The sequence below is a fragment of the Parambassis ranga genome, chromosome 16 (assembly GCF_900634625.1).
Source record: "Parambassis ranga chromosome 16, fParRan2.1, whole genome shotgun sequence".
Lineage (NCBI taxonomy): Eukaryota > Metazoa > Chordata > Actinopteri > Ambassidae > Parambassis > Parambassis ranga.
This window is the reverse complement of record NC_041036.1, coordinates 3,689,070-3,704,222: the sequence shown is the minus strand read 5'-3', so window position 1 is coordinate 3,704,222 and position 15,153 is coordinate 3,689,070. Positions and strand designations below refer to the sequence as shown.

Below are 15,153 nucleotides of genomic sequence, written 5' to 3'. Positions count from 1 at the left end.
CACACACGGCCAGCCACAGAGCTCTCAGTGTAATTACAGACACACTGCAGGTTGCTATGGAAGTGGACTCTCTCAAAACACAGGAGGGCGGTAAAAGTTTAACTAGGAGAACCCGAGAGACAGCCGTACAAACATACGTTTTCTACTCCATCAAACCCCAAAATGACTTCATCCTAAATTATTCAAAGACTTTATATATTACTGTAATTGTCTTATATTACCTACAAAAACAAAATAAAATGCAAGGATGGCATTGTTGTTAGAGGTAATACAACGTAATACCACTAGATGGCACCACACACTGAAAAATGATATGGTGTAAATCACACAAGTAACACAAAAAAATTAAAAAAGATTCACCAAATTTATTTTAAAATGGATCTGAAAACACGCCGGTAAAAGTTGAAAATCTCAAGAATACCAAAAAACATTCTGTACAGTGAGTTTGTTTGGAAAAGTACATCAACAACAAAATAAAAATAACTGCATCTGCTGATGAGACCTCCTTCACGTGCATAATTAAAAACGTACAAGTGAGACATGTCCTGAGGGGGGAAAAAGAAAAATAAGTATAAAGACAGACGGACAAAACACTGAGGAGTACAGACGGTGCTCATGTACAGTCTTGAAAACATTGTTCACTTTAACGCAGCACACAGGAATCAAGTGCTCCTTCTGCTCAGAGTCTCCTAATGTTTCGCTTGCTTTGAGCACTTCCAGGGATAAGAATGTCCTTTTTGCGACGGCCGACAGAGAGACTGCCGCACTCTTTAGAGCCGTGAAAAGCACACAAGCAAGATGTGCAAAACTGGAAGCCGCAATCCGCCCTGCTGCACACTCCCTCCCCTTTCACTGAATGACACCTTGCAGGGTGCTGACACCTGGGGCAGGGTTTGAGGCATTCATCGTTGAAGAGAGTTTTGGCAACCTGAAAAAAAAAAAGATGTAAATATGATGTGAGATGCTTTCTGTGGTACACATAAGGAAGTCTTATCTTATTCATAACTCACTTCTAGAAACTTATCCCGTTTGCTGCTGCTGCCGACTGAATGGTGTAACGGGGTAAAAGAGCGATTTCCAGACTGTGGGGTGCAGAAGCTGAGGGACCTGGACTGGGCCTGAACCAATTTCAAGGCCGACCTCTTAAGCTGATGGTCTCTGTTCTCCACATCAGGGACACGGGCAGCAGAATCAAGCTATAAGATGAAAGGAAAAGGTATTTCACCCATTTTTAAATTGCTTGCTTATATCCACATTAAGAACCTTTAAGAAATGCTACCACCCCACTCTCCTACCTCCACAGAAGCCTCTTTTTTACTCAGGTGGTCTCTTCTCCTCAGATTGGCTCGTTTATCCTGCTCAATTATTTGATTCCAGCTTTTGCACACCTGACCACACCTGTTAAAATCATGCACGCAGTCCATTAATTATCTCATGATTTATAGTGGTGGCAACAGGTTTGTTGTTGTATGTTAGACTTGATCACCTGTAGACACTGTCAGAGTTCAGGTAGCCAAGTATGGTGCCAAGGATGTGCCTGAGGTTCCTCTTCTTCAGTTCTGTGAGTATGTCCACCTTCCCCAGACCCATCTTCCTGCCAATCAGCCCTGCCAAAGGCATAGTGGTGCTAAACATCACTGGGGTCTTCGCCAATGCCGCTGTGGACTTCAGCTGCTCCTTCAGGCTCGGACTCTGTCCTGAAAACATCTGGGCTTTATGCTGGCACATAGCATGGACCAGCTGCAGAGCTGGCGTCAGAGAGAGATCACCTGAGGTTTTTCTCAGAGGTGTCAAATCTGGATTAGCAGAATTTGTGCCGCAAGGAGTGTCTGACTTGACTGTAGATGCTCTTAGTGGTGTGGTATAGTTTTGTTTTGCAGAGGGCCTGCCTCTAGAACACTTTACAGAAGAAACACTGTTCGGTGTGGCAAAAACCTCATCTTCTTTGGAACGGCTGTGGCAATCGTGAGGATGCTTTCTGTCTGCGGCGTCTTCCTCAGACTGAGAACCACCTTCTTTCAGTGTAGAAAGTCTGTTCTGACGCTGCAGACGGGAGCGACGCTTTGCCTCTGCCAGATTTGGCGTCTCACCGTTTCCTCTGGAAGCAGAGAGCAGCAGCTCCTGAAAGGAGCCATCATAGTCCACTGAAGAGTCTTGGGATTTATCAAGGGTCAGGGAACCGAAGCCGCTGTCCTCACACACAGACCTGTTAGAAGAAGGGTGACACAGACAGGCCTGATTTAAGTGTTGCCTGTAAACAGATTGCAAAATGAAAACATCCAGTAATCACCTACCTGACGTATTTGGGTGTATGTGTGGAGGACGGCGTGAACAAGACACTCGAGTTATTTGTCCCAGTGACAGGTGACTGAGAGTTTCCATTAGATGAGGAGATGGGCAGGAATTTGCCGAAACCTGGAGTTCCAATATGAAGCTGATCAGAGGACGAATTGCCTGCACTGAAATCTGCCTCTGTGACAGAAACTCTTCTCTCAAAACCGATAAGCTGACCAGGATGGGGTTTACCCTCTTCAAGAGTGGAGGTCCTAACCTGAGAGAAAAGGAGACGGCGTTTTCTGCCAGATAACGGCAGCTCCTGGTCCAGTTTTAAAGTGCTTGATACCAAAGCCCCCATCATAACATCTAAAGAGTCACATGAAGCGCTGAGCCAGTGTTGATACTTGGTGCTGGAGGAGGTTTCAGTCCTGCTGGTCCAAGGTGATCTTGTGCTGTCATTTTTGGCATCTGTTGCGGGTCTGCACATCGGTAGCCTGTGTCGCAGTAAGGCATCTCTTTTGCACAGTTTAGGAGTTTCACACCAGCTGACTGCCGAGCGCTGCAATGCCCCTCTGCTCGAGAGTCTGACTGGCTGTCTGGCCCTCTCATTCGGTGTAACAGGAACCCTCAGGTTCTCTTTAGGTGTGTCATTGAAGTCCAGGGAGGACCTACAGGTGTCCACTCCCATGATGCTCCGTGGGCTCTGGAACAAACCTGAGTATCCACTGTCAGAGCAGTCATCGTAACAGTGCTGGCTTTTGCAGGTCTTGAGGAGGACATTGGATTCGGGGGTGCACTGCATTTTGATCCTCCTCAAAGACAGAATTTAAGTGAGGAGGAGGCCGCTTGACCTGCAGATGACAAAATCTGGTAAATAAACCCGAGTCAAAAACACATAAAACCACTAACCTGTAAATAAAACTGCACAAAATCCAAAACTATAGTCGTTTAAGTAAGTCTAAAGGCGCTATACTCACATTGTGATGAAGGATAAAGCATCAAGTTAACACAAACTGTCAGCTGGTTCAGCTCTAAACATTATCAGCTGGTTGATCTGCGGTTGCTATGAGAGCGCTTGTTGCCGGTTCAAGTCCTCCCCTGTCGCAAACTCTCTGTGATGCCGCTATAAAGACAGCTAAAGCCGCCAAAACACACACACAGCTGCTCCCTGAAGACCCGCACCTGCTAATTTACCACGAATTATACATTAATATTGCGACGAATAGTGGCAATTCTGTTCTGGTTTTGCATACACTGGGTAAAAATGCAACCAAAAAAATTCAAAATTATTAAAATGCGTCCAAGAGAGATGCACGATTTTATTTATTTTATCATTATTAATTAATAATTTGTTTTTCGTATTGCATCAAAAGCTAAGCTAAAGTCCCCAGACAGCCATATATAATTAATTAGCATGGCTGAAAACACCTGCGTCAGTTAACGTTGTTAACCGATGTGTAGGAGATGATATCCAGCGTAACATTTGTGAATGTTGTTATTCTTATTCATCTACAACCACACGTGTAACACGTTTCAATACGCAATTCTCCATTTAATATAACGTCGGGTTATCACTTTGCTAATTTACGCTAGCCTTGTAAACAGCTGATATTTTACCAGACACCGTTATTTGTGTCGTAAAACACGACATATTGGATGTTAAACAGAAAAATGTAATAATAATAATATAAATACTTGCTTCAAGGTGAAACTAAACTGCTGCTGATGTCTGTCGGCAGCGCTGTGTCCTCAGGCTCAGGTCCAGGCCTCAGCTTTCACCCCTGCTCGCTCTTTCTGTTTGCTACATGTTCACCTGCCAGCCGAGAACAGCCACGTTTTCAAATTTGGAGCCACGTACGGCGTGCGTCACGTGTTTCCGCTCAGCGTCACTTACGTTTCCGTGCGTGGTTACCACAGCAACCGGCCCACACAGCAGCAGCGGCAAAAAAAAAGGAGCAGGTAATGTAGTTTTTAACGCTTTAACTTCTGGAAAATTCACTTAAGTTAATAATACCAGCTTATTATCGATCAGATGTGATTATTAGTTAGTCAAAGTTGTAGCTAATTATTAGCCAAAGTGTTTTTAAGCCACAAACTTTATTTCGTCAGCCTTCCTGACGTGCTAACGCTATTTAGATGAGCAGTAATGTTGGGTTAGCTAAATATAGTAATCTAGCAAAACATTTAGAGGAACTGACGTGACACGTGCGTACATTTATTTTAGGTATGAGTGCAGACGCATTTTCCTCTCATCAAAACCAACCCACCACCGTGGACTATACGGGGAAGGTCCCCGTGGAGCACTTGGACTATGACTATATTGAAAAATGCAAAGATGTAAAATACCTGGAGAAGATATTGAGAGCACTGAGGTACAATGATGTTGTGTAAGGTGGCCTGTCTGCACGTTTATACACAGTAGAATGTGATTGAATAAATCTGGAGTGTTTTATTATTTTATTTTTTTTTGGTAAAAGGTCAGGAGAAGAGGGCATTTATCCTCATCTGATCCAGTTCTGTGAGACGCACTTGGAAAAACTGGACCCTCGGAGTCGGGCCCTCAGGAAGGAGAACCCTGTAGCCACAGCGGCCAGTCTTTCTCATGAGGAGTGGAGCCAAATTGTCGATGAGTTAAATGTGTGTGTAGACTTTGTGTTGTGCTTTCTCTAAACCCTTCTTCCTTGGTCACTATAATGTTCATGTTCTACAGACTTGGCAAGAAGAAACCAAGAAGAATGAAGCTTCGCTGAGACATCAGTTAACGTTTGATGACCTGGTGAATGAAAATATACCACCTGTTAGACGCTCTAACTCCTTCGTGCCACTGAGTCAGGTACAAATGAGTTCAAATCATGCATAGTGTTTAACCATGTACGTGTATTGGCTGTATACAGGACAGATACTTAAACAAAGTCATTTTATCACAGAATTCAATCACAAAAGACAGAAAGAATCCCACGAAACGCGCCCTCCCACGTGATTATCGAGAATGGGACAAGTGAGTCATTTTTCATCCACATTCGTCATTTTCAGAAGAAAGAAGACACTGTTACAGCTGTAGGCGGGGAACACGAAGGACTCCCAAATGCTCTTCTTCATCACAGTGATCCACTGTTAAACATTGAATGCTTTAATCCTTTGTTTTCAGATTTAATGTGGAAAATGAATGTGAACTAATCGATGGGAATACGGCCAATAATGATCCACCAGCCAGTCTAAACACAGGACCTCCCCAAATCAAGACTAACGTGGACGCCTCATGTAATGTATAATTAGAAAACAGCTATGAACTATACCTCCACTGTCGTTGACATGTGTTATCTCCCCTGCAAAATCTCCAGCATGGTCACAACCAGAGAAGCTCCTTCTGGCAAATCGTGAAAAGGATAAAGGCAACGAAGCGTTCAGAGCAAATGAGTATGAGGAGGCAGTGGCTTATTATTCCAGGTTACTGATTTTACATTGGTTAAGGAGATTATCACATATTCTGTATAGTAATGTTTGGACATGAGTCTCACTGTAAAGAATGGTTTGGTTTTTCCTTATTCCATTACAGGAGCCTTTCCATTGCACCATCTGTGGCTGCATACAACAACAGAGCCCAGGCCGAGATCAAGCTCAAGCAGTGGGACAAAGCCATGGAAGACTGCCAAAAAGTCCTGGAGCTAGAGCCAAGAAACATGAAAGGTGCTTTCTTCTGTCTTAAAGACACATTGCTTTAGTCCTTTAATTAAATGCTATATGCATATTTTTGCATGTATATGTCACCGTCAGCCCTGCTACGCCGTGCTACTGTGTACAAGCATATGGGCAACTTCCAAATGGCTGCTGAAGACCTGAGGATGGTGCTGATGGAAGAGCCGCAAAACACTGCAGCTACAGTAAGTCATGGAAGGAGTCATGTCGTGATGTACTTGTGCATGTTTTTGACCACTAGGTGTCACTGTATTTGTGAGAAATCAGCACAACAAAGCCTATACTCCTGCTGCTGCATTATAACATGATGTGTAATCTGTTATAAATAAGTAGAGAAGAATGCAGCATTCAGTCACGTGTTGAAGGGAGAAATCAGATTGATCTAGGAATCATATTGATCCCTTTACAGATTATTAATCCCTGTGTAGATTAATAATCTGTGAGTAGTTAAGTTCTTTCACACACCTTTAGCTTTGCAGTATTTGGATGATTGTGGATCAGTAAGTACATCATCTTTTGGTCCTTGGTAATGTGTGAATTCTTTTTTTTTTTGGTGTAGCAACTTCTATGTCAAATCGAGAGCAAAAATAAGGAATGTCAACGCGAGGGCAAAAAAATCATCATCCAAGAGGTGGAGGAGGAAGATGACAGCATGAATGAGGAAGAACAGACTGGTGAGAATGTTGTAAAATCATCATCAAAATCCTTGATTTATACACAACAACAAGTCAGATTAAATCTAAGGGAAGCTCCCTGGTAACAGTGGGACAGTCGTATGAATCACAGACCCTCCTGTCTGCTGTGCTATAGATATAGAGGACATTCCCCTTGTTCCTCTTGGTAGCGTGACATACAATATGTGCATGTGTGTGTTTTCCACCCTACCCCCACCAGGCGCTTTCGTAATTCACTGCTCAGAGTGACTGCTTCCTGGAACTCCCTATTTGAAGTGGCCGTGTGTGTCATGTGATTTAACCCTTCCCCCCACTGTGATGTAACTGCTGACTCCTTCCTGTGGGTGTGTCTCCCCCCTTCTCTGTCACTGTTTCTCCCTGTTGTCTCTCCCCTCCCTCCCTCCCTCTCCGTTCTAGCTTGTCCGGTTCAACCCAGCCAGCCTGTGGGAGGGGAGGAGAGCTCTGCTACTCCTGACGAAAGGGGAGACATGGGTAACGCGCAAAAAAAGCCCCACGGCAGAGGGGACGGGGGTCCACATAGTGAATCCAACAACTCGCACCACGGACACTGGAGGAGCAAAGGCAGCTCAGACAAGTACAAAGTCTCACAGGAAAAAGTAGCCAATGGATCAAACAAGAGGGGCTCGACAGCTTCAGTCCCGGGTGATCAGAGCGGTAGCAGTAAGCCAGCAGGAGGAAATACAGGAGAAACTGTCAACCTTGATGCCCCATGTGGAGCCCTGCCCCCACCTCTGTCCCGGCTAAAGAATGAAGGAAACCTGCTGTTTAAAAATGGACAGTTTGCCGATGCTTTGGGGAAATACTCAGAAGCCATTCAGGGCTATACAGAGTCAGGTAAGGTGGAGGATTCCACTGGTGTTTGTTGTATTCTGAAGCAGCTGTTAGTCCTCTCATATAGAGTCCTAGTGTTTGGTTAATGTATCATAGCCATAGATGACAACGAAGGGACGCTAACTATGTGGATCCATGCCAGTAAACACTTACACTGACATCCCTGTTATGAGCATGAAAAGAAACAGATGGCCCATGTTTTCGACTGACTGATATTTCCTGACCAGTTCATTTATATATAACTGTATTATTCTTTATGGTGCTTTTTAGACAGTAACAATGTAATCAAAGGTCATGACCTTGCACTTATAATGCTAGGAGTTATCCTCATGTTTTGGTGTGTTAAAAACTGCCTGATTTTACAATTCAAAGCAAAACATCCTAAAATTCATTTCACAACAAACCATGGAGATGTCTGGACTACAGCCCATGTAGTCGACATCACTGTGCACACGCTCTATAAACACTATCAAAGATTTTCGGCCACAGCCGTTTCCATGTCCGTCGGTGCATTTACTGACTTTGTCCCTGTGCGTCACAGCGTGGCCGCTGCGGCGCACAGGGACAGTGTTTCTCTTTTAGCCTGGCGCTAAGCCTCTCAGCTCAGGTCCATCCAAGTCACATGACTGCTAACCGCTCACTGTGAAATTGAATCTGTAGAAGCGCAGCAATAATTCTCACAGAAAGTGAGAGTGTGTGCGAGCGATTGATGGAGGGAGAGGAACCTGCTGCATGTCAGGCCCATCCAACATCAGACATATGGACTGCTGTAATGCACTCACTAAAGACTGCCAAAGTAAACAGATTACCTAAGTGGCTGACCTCTCTGATGACAATAGATCTGAATTCAAACAAAACATGCAGACGGAGACATCTGTCGGCGTATGGGTGCCCTAGCTTAAACCTGTAACATACTAAATGTGATCTACTGTCACAGTAATCTGACTGTGCAGTTGCTGAGACATCATCATCACTGCCACAGTGTGCCATCATCCATAATCTGATTTCATCTGATGAGGCAGCATGCTAAGCTGACTACGTGTAGTGTTGCAGAAGAATGTACATAGGCCTATCTAGACTTGCCTAACTGTGATAGTGGTGAAAACAGAGGGAAATGTATGTCACAGAGATGGAAGGAAAAACAAACACAACAACAAGAGTTATAGACTGGCTTAAAAACATTTATCACTGTGATGAGAGAAAGAACACAAAGTCCAGCGTCTTACTGTTGAGATGTTTTTGAAAGTCACTTTACCTATACACACTGAACGTTTCCTTATTTCAACATCACACCATTGCAAAATAAACGCCCACATACAAAGCAACACAAGTAGTGTGTGGGAAGGTCTTTGCAACATTCACAGGTTTGTGTGTGTCAGGACTCGCCACTTAATTAATTATTACACAAACATGCTACATGTGCGCCATCTTTAAGTGTGTTAGCGTCTGTACTGTTCTGTGTTCTAGTCAGTGGAATCTGGTTTGTCTAAAATACTTATGTATGTTTATGTCTCTTTTTCTGCAGGGATCGACAGCCCGGACGATCTATGTGTCCTGTATTCTAACAGAGCAGCTTGCTACCTGAAAGATGGCAACAGTCAAGAGTGCATACAGGACTGCACAAGGTGAGAGATTTTACAGGGACAGGAAGTGAAGGCAGGCTCAGGAGCAGACCTCAGTCATTGTATGAAGGGATTTGCACCGGGCTGTGTTGTAAGAGATTGTAATTAAGCTCTTTAGAAGTGTGTTTTTTATAGGGAACCTCCCATGTGAATGCCTTTAAATACTTGTGTGTGTTTGCAGACAGTGACTCTTTTGTCTTGGTGCATTACATCTATAGCAGGGGCAGCAGACTTGATCCTGTGCTCCTGTCTCATCACATCTATTTATATCCACCAGAGCCCTGGAGCTGCAGCCGTTCTCCCTCAAGCCCCTCCTGCGCCGGGCCATGGCTTATGAGTCCCTGGAGCGCTACCGAAAGGCCTACGTGGATTACAAGACCGTCCTGCAGATCGACATGAGCGTGCAGGCCGCACATGATAGTGTCAACAGGTATTAGCCCTCAGCTGTCAGAAGGCAGAGAGAGGAAACACGGCGATATTCACAGAGATTTGTGGACGGGTGCCATCCATTTAACACTCATTAGGTGTCAGATAAGGAAATAATATGATTGTGACAGAAAGACTTTATCCCTCTATTCAAGGTTATTTCCAAACTGTGTCATAACATAATCAGGAGGCCACATTAAAATGAATTAAATGAACAAACACACAGTCTGATTAGTGTCGAACAGATTTAGCTGGCGGCCAAAAGCAGCTCCAGCTAGAGGCTGATTATGGCATCTACTGCAGACGGCATGTCCTCTCTTTGTTACGCAATCCAGAAACTCACCTGGCTGCTTTGGGTTCAACAGGACCAGCGGATCAAAGCTTTAATACATGTGCAGTACATGTATCTCCTGAACAAGCTGAACTGCACAAAGCGTTTAATACTGTGAACCTTTTTTCTGTGGGGTGACGTATCAACTGACCTGCATCCTCCTCCAGGATCACCCGGATGCTGATTGAGCAGGATGGTCCAGACTGGAGAGAGCAACTTCCAGAGATCCCCCTGGTGCCTCTGTCAGCCCAGCAGCACCGCAGAGAGGAGCTGCCCAGCGCTGAGGTCCTCCAGGCCCGAGCGGAGAAGGCCGCCAGGGATGCAGGTCTGTCAGGCTGTCACTTTGCTAATAATGCTGATGCAAGTATAATTTTTCAGGTGTATCGGAGCATTTTGACCTTGTAGCTACTTTTTATTTGTTGCCTCTTCTCCTAACACACACACAGGAACAGAACAGAAGTGAACTCCTGTCTCCTCCTCCCTCAGTCCCTCCTCTGTACAAGGCCTAATTTTTATAAAAGTGGACGCGTCACCTCTGCCCACTGACCATGCAGTTCCTCCATTCCCCAGGCTTTGCTACATCTGTTATTTTTAAACTCTAATGAAAGCGCGAACCTGCTGGCACAGTTTTTCCTCCCTGAAGACACTCTGCAGCAGATTGATTAGCCCTGAGTTCACACTGTGATTGATTGCTGACTTTACTCTCATGCTTCACATCCAGCTAGTGCAGCATAAATTTCAATCGCTTAAACCCTCTAGCTCTGCAGCGCAGGCTTATAAAAGAGAGGGCAATTACAATATATTGCAAGTGTCTGTGTAGATTTATGACCTCGAACGAAAAGAAAGAGGAACTGGTCTCTGTATGAATTAGCAATATGAAGCCATCGCCACTTTATTTTTGTCTTCTAGAGAGGAGAGCAGAAGTCCGTTTTACCACGCTGAAGCAAGAAGGGAATGAATTTGTGAAGAAGGGCCAACACCAGGATGCTGTGGGAAAGTACACAGAATGCCTTAAGCTTAAGCCAGACGAGTGTGCTATCTACACCAACAGGTTAGAGGCTTCATTCTCTCCTTAACAGGAACACACACAGACGTGCATGTGACCTCTTTTACTTTCTGTTTCTCCTTGATTTTGATGAGTCTACTCTTCTACTCGATTTCATGGGTCTGTTTCCATCCACTCATGTCTAAATTATAACAGTAACATCTAGTTACAGCTCCTTTATAGATTTTTTTTTACAATATTAAGATGGTTGTTGATCAGGAAACTGATGCTGACGTGAAAAATGTCCCCATTGTTTATTAGTCTGTGGAGCGCTGCAGCCTGTATGCACAGCCGCACCAGAGTAAACAGCCGTTTTCACACGCAGCTGCTGGGGCCCATCAGGTGGAAAACACTGGCCACAAATTGATCCACTAAAGAGGCTAAAAGAGCTCATTTCTCAGCTGTCTCTTGCTTAATCTGCTTCATATGAAAATTCTATCTTCACACCCACGGCCCTCATTATCAAATGAGGCATGCATCTAATAAGATTATCTGCTGGTGATAGAAATAAAACTCACAAGTGACCTGTGTGTTTGCAGAGCTCTGTGCTACTTGAAGCTGGAGAGGTTTACTGAGGCCAAGCAGGACTGTGATGCAGCACTGAAACTGGAGCCAACCAATAAGAAGGCCTTCTACAGACGAGCCATGGCCAATAAAGGCCTCAAGGTGACCAGAGCTGAACATCAATGTCTAATGCAATAAAGAAGGATGTTCATTTAATAGGAGGGCTGATGAGAAGCGTCATATGTGTATGTGTGTGTACAGTTATGATGGTTATAAAGCTGCATGTTTGTCTCTCCTCCACCAGGACTACGTGGCGTGTAGCTCCGACCTGCAGGAGGTGCTGCAGCAAGACCCCAATGTGCAGGAGGCTGAGAAGGAGCTGGAGGAGGTCACAGTGCTGCTCAGGCAGAGTCTGGCCGACTCTTCCCCAGCCAAACCCAGAAAAACTGTCCCCATCACAGAGGTACGTACAGTACATGTGTTTCTGAGCAGGATTGTAGTCATTTTCAAAAAACAAGTAGCTCCACTCTTGTTGTTTTACGTAGTTGACATATGTACGTGGTTGGGGGGGGGGGAGGCAAAGGAGCACAGCTCCAGGAAACAGAGCTGGATTGAGTGGAAATGTTGGGTCAGAGAGTCTTTTGTTGATACCATGTGACGAGAACATGTCAGGGAACGTTGCGGCACGTCATACTGGCTTCTTTCATCCACAGCAAATGAAACATTGGTAAAACTAAGCCGCACACTAAGTCTCTAATAACTGTCTAGTAGAGCCATTTAATGCTAAGCTGCTGTAGCAGTTTTACATCTACTAACACATAAAAATACAACAAAAAAGTTTCCAAATGTTGCCAAAAGATCTGACTGAGACCTACTTGGCTTGTTATCAAATCCACCTGCTCTGTTTTCTCAATCTCCTTCCTCAGGTTGAAGGAGATGAGGACATGACACCTGCTCCTAACTCGGAAAGCAGCTGCAGAGGAGACAACTCCACCATCAATCTCCAGCCAACCAACGCCTACGAATTCGGCCAGTCTCTGAGCGCAGCTCGCTTCAGCAGAAACACAGCAGCCTGCGCTGAGCTGCTGGCCTCCACGCCGCCGGAGACGCTTCCAGAGTTCCTCAGCACCCACCTGGATGGACACACCGTCAGCTTCATCATGCAGGCGCTCGACTCGCACCTACTGGAGAAAGACCCTAACCTGGTTTATCAACACCTCAATCATCTGCACACCACTCACAGGTTCTCGGTAAGACAGGATTTACATTCACATATGGTCTACCTTATCACCTGCAGCTGTAGTTTTTGGTTCTCAATGATTACGTGCTGTTCTCAGGTCGTTCTGATGCTGCTGGAGAAGGACGAGCGTCGCCACATGACTCAGCTGTTTGAGCACCTCTCAGCTGTGGAGAGCACAGAGTTCAGTAAGAACGATGTTCAGAATCTGGCCAACAAATACATCTGACCCCTCCTTCGCCTCCTCCCTGCTGCATGAGCTGCTGCACCACTACTCTTGGATCTATGCAAAACACTGCACAAGAACTGAGTACACAAACGCAGGAAGCTGCAAAATGTGCCCCAGAGCAATGCAATGGAAGTGAGTCAGATTCACTCTACTGGTCTGTGCTGTAAATGATCTCTGTGTGTTCGTCTGACAGTAGAAGAAATCTATTTTTCTCTTCAAAACATTTTGCTATGCAGATTTACTTTTGTACCACCACTGAACATATGCATTGTAAAACACAGTGGGGGCACAGCGGACCTGTCAATATTGACAAATAGGGTCCAATGTACGATGTTATGTAAGACTGCAGGCAAGCTACAATCAGGAACAAGATTATGTGCATGTTACATTGAGGAAAATAACACCCTGCTATTTTGCAAGTTCTCCCACTTAGAAATCATAGAGGGGTCACAATGTATGATTTTTTTAAACAATTTATTTGTATGATACAGCTGCAAATAAGTATTTGAACACCTGAGAAAATCCATGTTAATATTTGGTACAGTAGCCTTTGTTTGCAATTACAGCGGTCAAACGGTTCCTGTAGTTTTTCACCAGGTTTGCACACACTGCAGGAGGGATCTTGGCCCACTCCTCCACACAGATCTTCTCTAGATCAGTCAGGGTTCTGCGCTGTCGCTGAGCAACATGGAGTTTGCCACTCCAGAACCTTGATATGCTTCTTACAGAGCCACTCCTTGGTTATCCTGGCTGTGTGCTGCGGGTCATTGTCATGTTGGAAGACCCAGCCTTGACCCACCTTTAACACTCTGACTGAGGGAAGGAGGTTGTTCCCCAAAATCTAGCAATACATAGTCCCATGTGCAGAAAAACACCCCCAGAGCATGATGCTACCACCCCCATGCTTCACAGTAGGGATGGTGTTCTTGGGATGGTACTGATCATTCTTCTTCCAAACACGGTTAGTGGAACTATGACCCAAAAAGTTCTATTTTGGACTCATCTGACCACAGGACTTTCTCCCATGACTCCTCTGGATCATCCAAACGGTCAAACCTAAGACAGGCCTTGACATGTGCTGGTTTAAGCAGGGGAACCTTCCGTGCCATGCATGATTTCAAACCATGACGTCTTAGTGCATTACCAACAGTAACCTTGGAAACGGTGGTCCCAGCTCTGTTCAGGTCATTGACCAGCTCCTCCTGTGTAGTTCTGGGCTGTTTCCTCGCCCGCTTTCTTAGGATCAACGAGACCCCACAAGGTGAGACCTTGCATGGAGCCCCAGTCCGAGGGACATTGACAGTCATGTTTAGCTTCTTCCATTTTCTGATGATTGCTCCAGCAGTGGATCTTTCTTCACCAAGCTGCTTGGCAACTTCCCCGTAGCCCTTTATGCAGCTAATGAACTCAAACAGGTGCATCTGATTTAGGATAATAAATGGAGTGGAAGTGGGAGAACAAAATAGCAGGGTGTTCAAATACTGATTTTCCTCACTGTAAATATTATATAGCAAAGGGACAAAAGAGGAAAAGTGCTACTGAGTTGAATAAGACGTCCCTTGCTGCAGGACAAGCCCGTTGACAAACCCAAGACAATGTTCTAATGTGTACTGTATTATCTTTTTACCTTACATGCTTTCATTTATGTGTCCATCTATGCAATAAGCAGATCCGAGTCGTAAGAATCCCTCTTAACTGCAGACATTTGGCATTTCCACTTGGAATGACGTGCTGTCTTTCAGCCCATCTGTTTACCAGATAAACCTGCCCGCCGACATACTTCTGCTCAGTCATCCTCACAGCAGTTCAGACCTGCAGGTGTGAACACACTGGAAAGACGCTGCATCTTTATAAGATGTGTGCCTTTTGGATTTCATTTTGAAGCGCGTGCAGAAACCTTAAAGATACATTAATGTCATTCTGTAGCTTTAATCACATGGTTGGATGGTTTGGATTTATGCATCATAAATCATACATGATATTATCTCTGCTATATGCACATCTATGTTAAAACTATTGTTTATTTTATTTAAAGTCAGTCTAAATGTTCTACAATTGAAGACTGCCTAAATACAAACTATTCCTTGTTTTTAAATGCTTCATCAATTCTATATGAATGTACCGAGTGTCAGTTCAGGGAGGAAAATGTGGGGACAAAGAGGCAATAATTCCACATACTGTATTCCAGTTTCTCTTCACTGTGGTTTTAACTATGTTTCAGTAGAGTTGTAAAATATGTGTACAATATTCACAGAGGGCT

At 44.6% G+C, this 15,153-nt stretch overlaps 2 protein-coding genes across 4 annotated transcripts; one reads left to right on the top strand and one right to left on the bottom strand.

Annotated features, from left to right (window-relative positions):
• Positions 1–345: 345 nt before the first annotated feature.
• On the bottom strand, positions 346–4,103 carry fbxo43 (F-box protein 43). 2 transcript variants are annotated; one of them, XM_028425235.1, is made up of 6 exons: positions 3,973–4,103; positions 2,295–3,128; positions 1,487–2,206; positions 1,296–1,398; positions 1,011–1,196; positions 346–928 (listed from the first exon to the last, which is right to left on the bottom strand). In XM_028425235.1, exons 2-6 carry the CDS (start codon positions 3,077–3,079, stop codon positions 680–682), a joined length of 2,043 nt encoding a protein of 680 aa, XP_028281036.1. In that variant the 5' UTR covers positions 3,080–3,128; positions 3,973–4,103; the 3' UTR covers positions 346–679. The 2 variants fall into 2 exon arrangements, with proteins under 2 accessions (XP_028281036.1, XP_028281035.1); XM_028425234.1 differs by having other exon boundaries at positions 3,977–4,103.
• Positions 4,104–4,132: 29 nt separating this feature from the next.
• On the top strand, positions 4,133–14,409 carry spag1b (sperm associated antigen 1b). Of its 2 annotated transcripts, XM_028425233.1 has the most exons (19): positions 4,133–4,236; positions 4,502–4,649; positions 4,755–4,914; positions 4,988–5,110; positions 5,205–5,275; positions 5,426–5,538; positions 5,619–5,724; positions 5,834–5,964; positions 6,052–6,158; positions 6,533–6,647; positions 7,065–7,502; positions 9,025–9,124; positions 9,399–9,551; positions 10,046–10,203; positions 10,788–10,929; positions 11,463–11,589; positions 11,732–11,890; positions 12,354–12,677; positions 12,765–14,409. In XM_028425233.1, the coding sequence occupies exons 2-19, from the start codon at positions 4,504–4,506 to the stop codon at positions 12,891–12,893; spliced, it is 2,802 nt and encodes a 933-aa protein (XP_028281034.1). In that variant the 5' UTR covers positions 4,133–4,236; positions 4,502–4,503; the 3' UTR covers positions 12,894–14,409. The 2 variants fall into 2 exon arrangements, with proteins under 2 accessions (XP_028281034.1, XP_028281033.1); XM_028425232.1 differs by lacking the exon at positions 4,133–4,236 and having other exon boundaries at positions 4,502–4,664.
• The last annotated feature ends 744 nt before the right edge of the window (positions 14,410–15,153 follow it).

Coding starts and splice junctions, on each gene's coding strand:
- fbxo43 (XM_028425235.1), bottom strand. CDS start 3,079: ATGCAGTGCACCCCCGAATCCAATGTCCTCCTCAAGACCTGCAAAAGC. Junction 2,207..2,294: donor CATACACCCAAATACGTCAG/GTAGGTGATTAC, acceptor TTCTTCTAACAG/GTCTGTGTGTGAGGACAGCG. Junction 1,399..1,486: donor AACTCTGACAGTGTCTACAG/GTGATCAAGTCT, acceptor TGATTTTAACAG/GTGTGGTCAGGTGTGCAAAA.
- spag1b (XM_028425232.1), top strand. CDS start 4,504: ATGAGTGCAGACGCATTTTCCTCTCATCAAAACCAACCCACCACCGTG. Junction 5,539..5,618: donor GACTAACGTGGACGCCTCAT/GTAATGTATAAT, acceptor CAAAATCTCCAG/CATGGTCACAACCAGAGAAG. Junction 10,930..11,462: donor TGTGCTATCTACACCAACAG/GTTAGAGGCTTC, acceptor GTGTGTTTGCAG/AGCTCTGTGCTACTTGAAGC.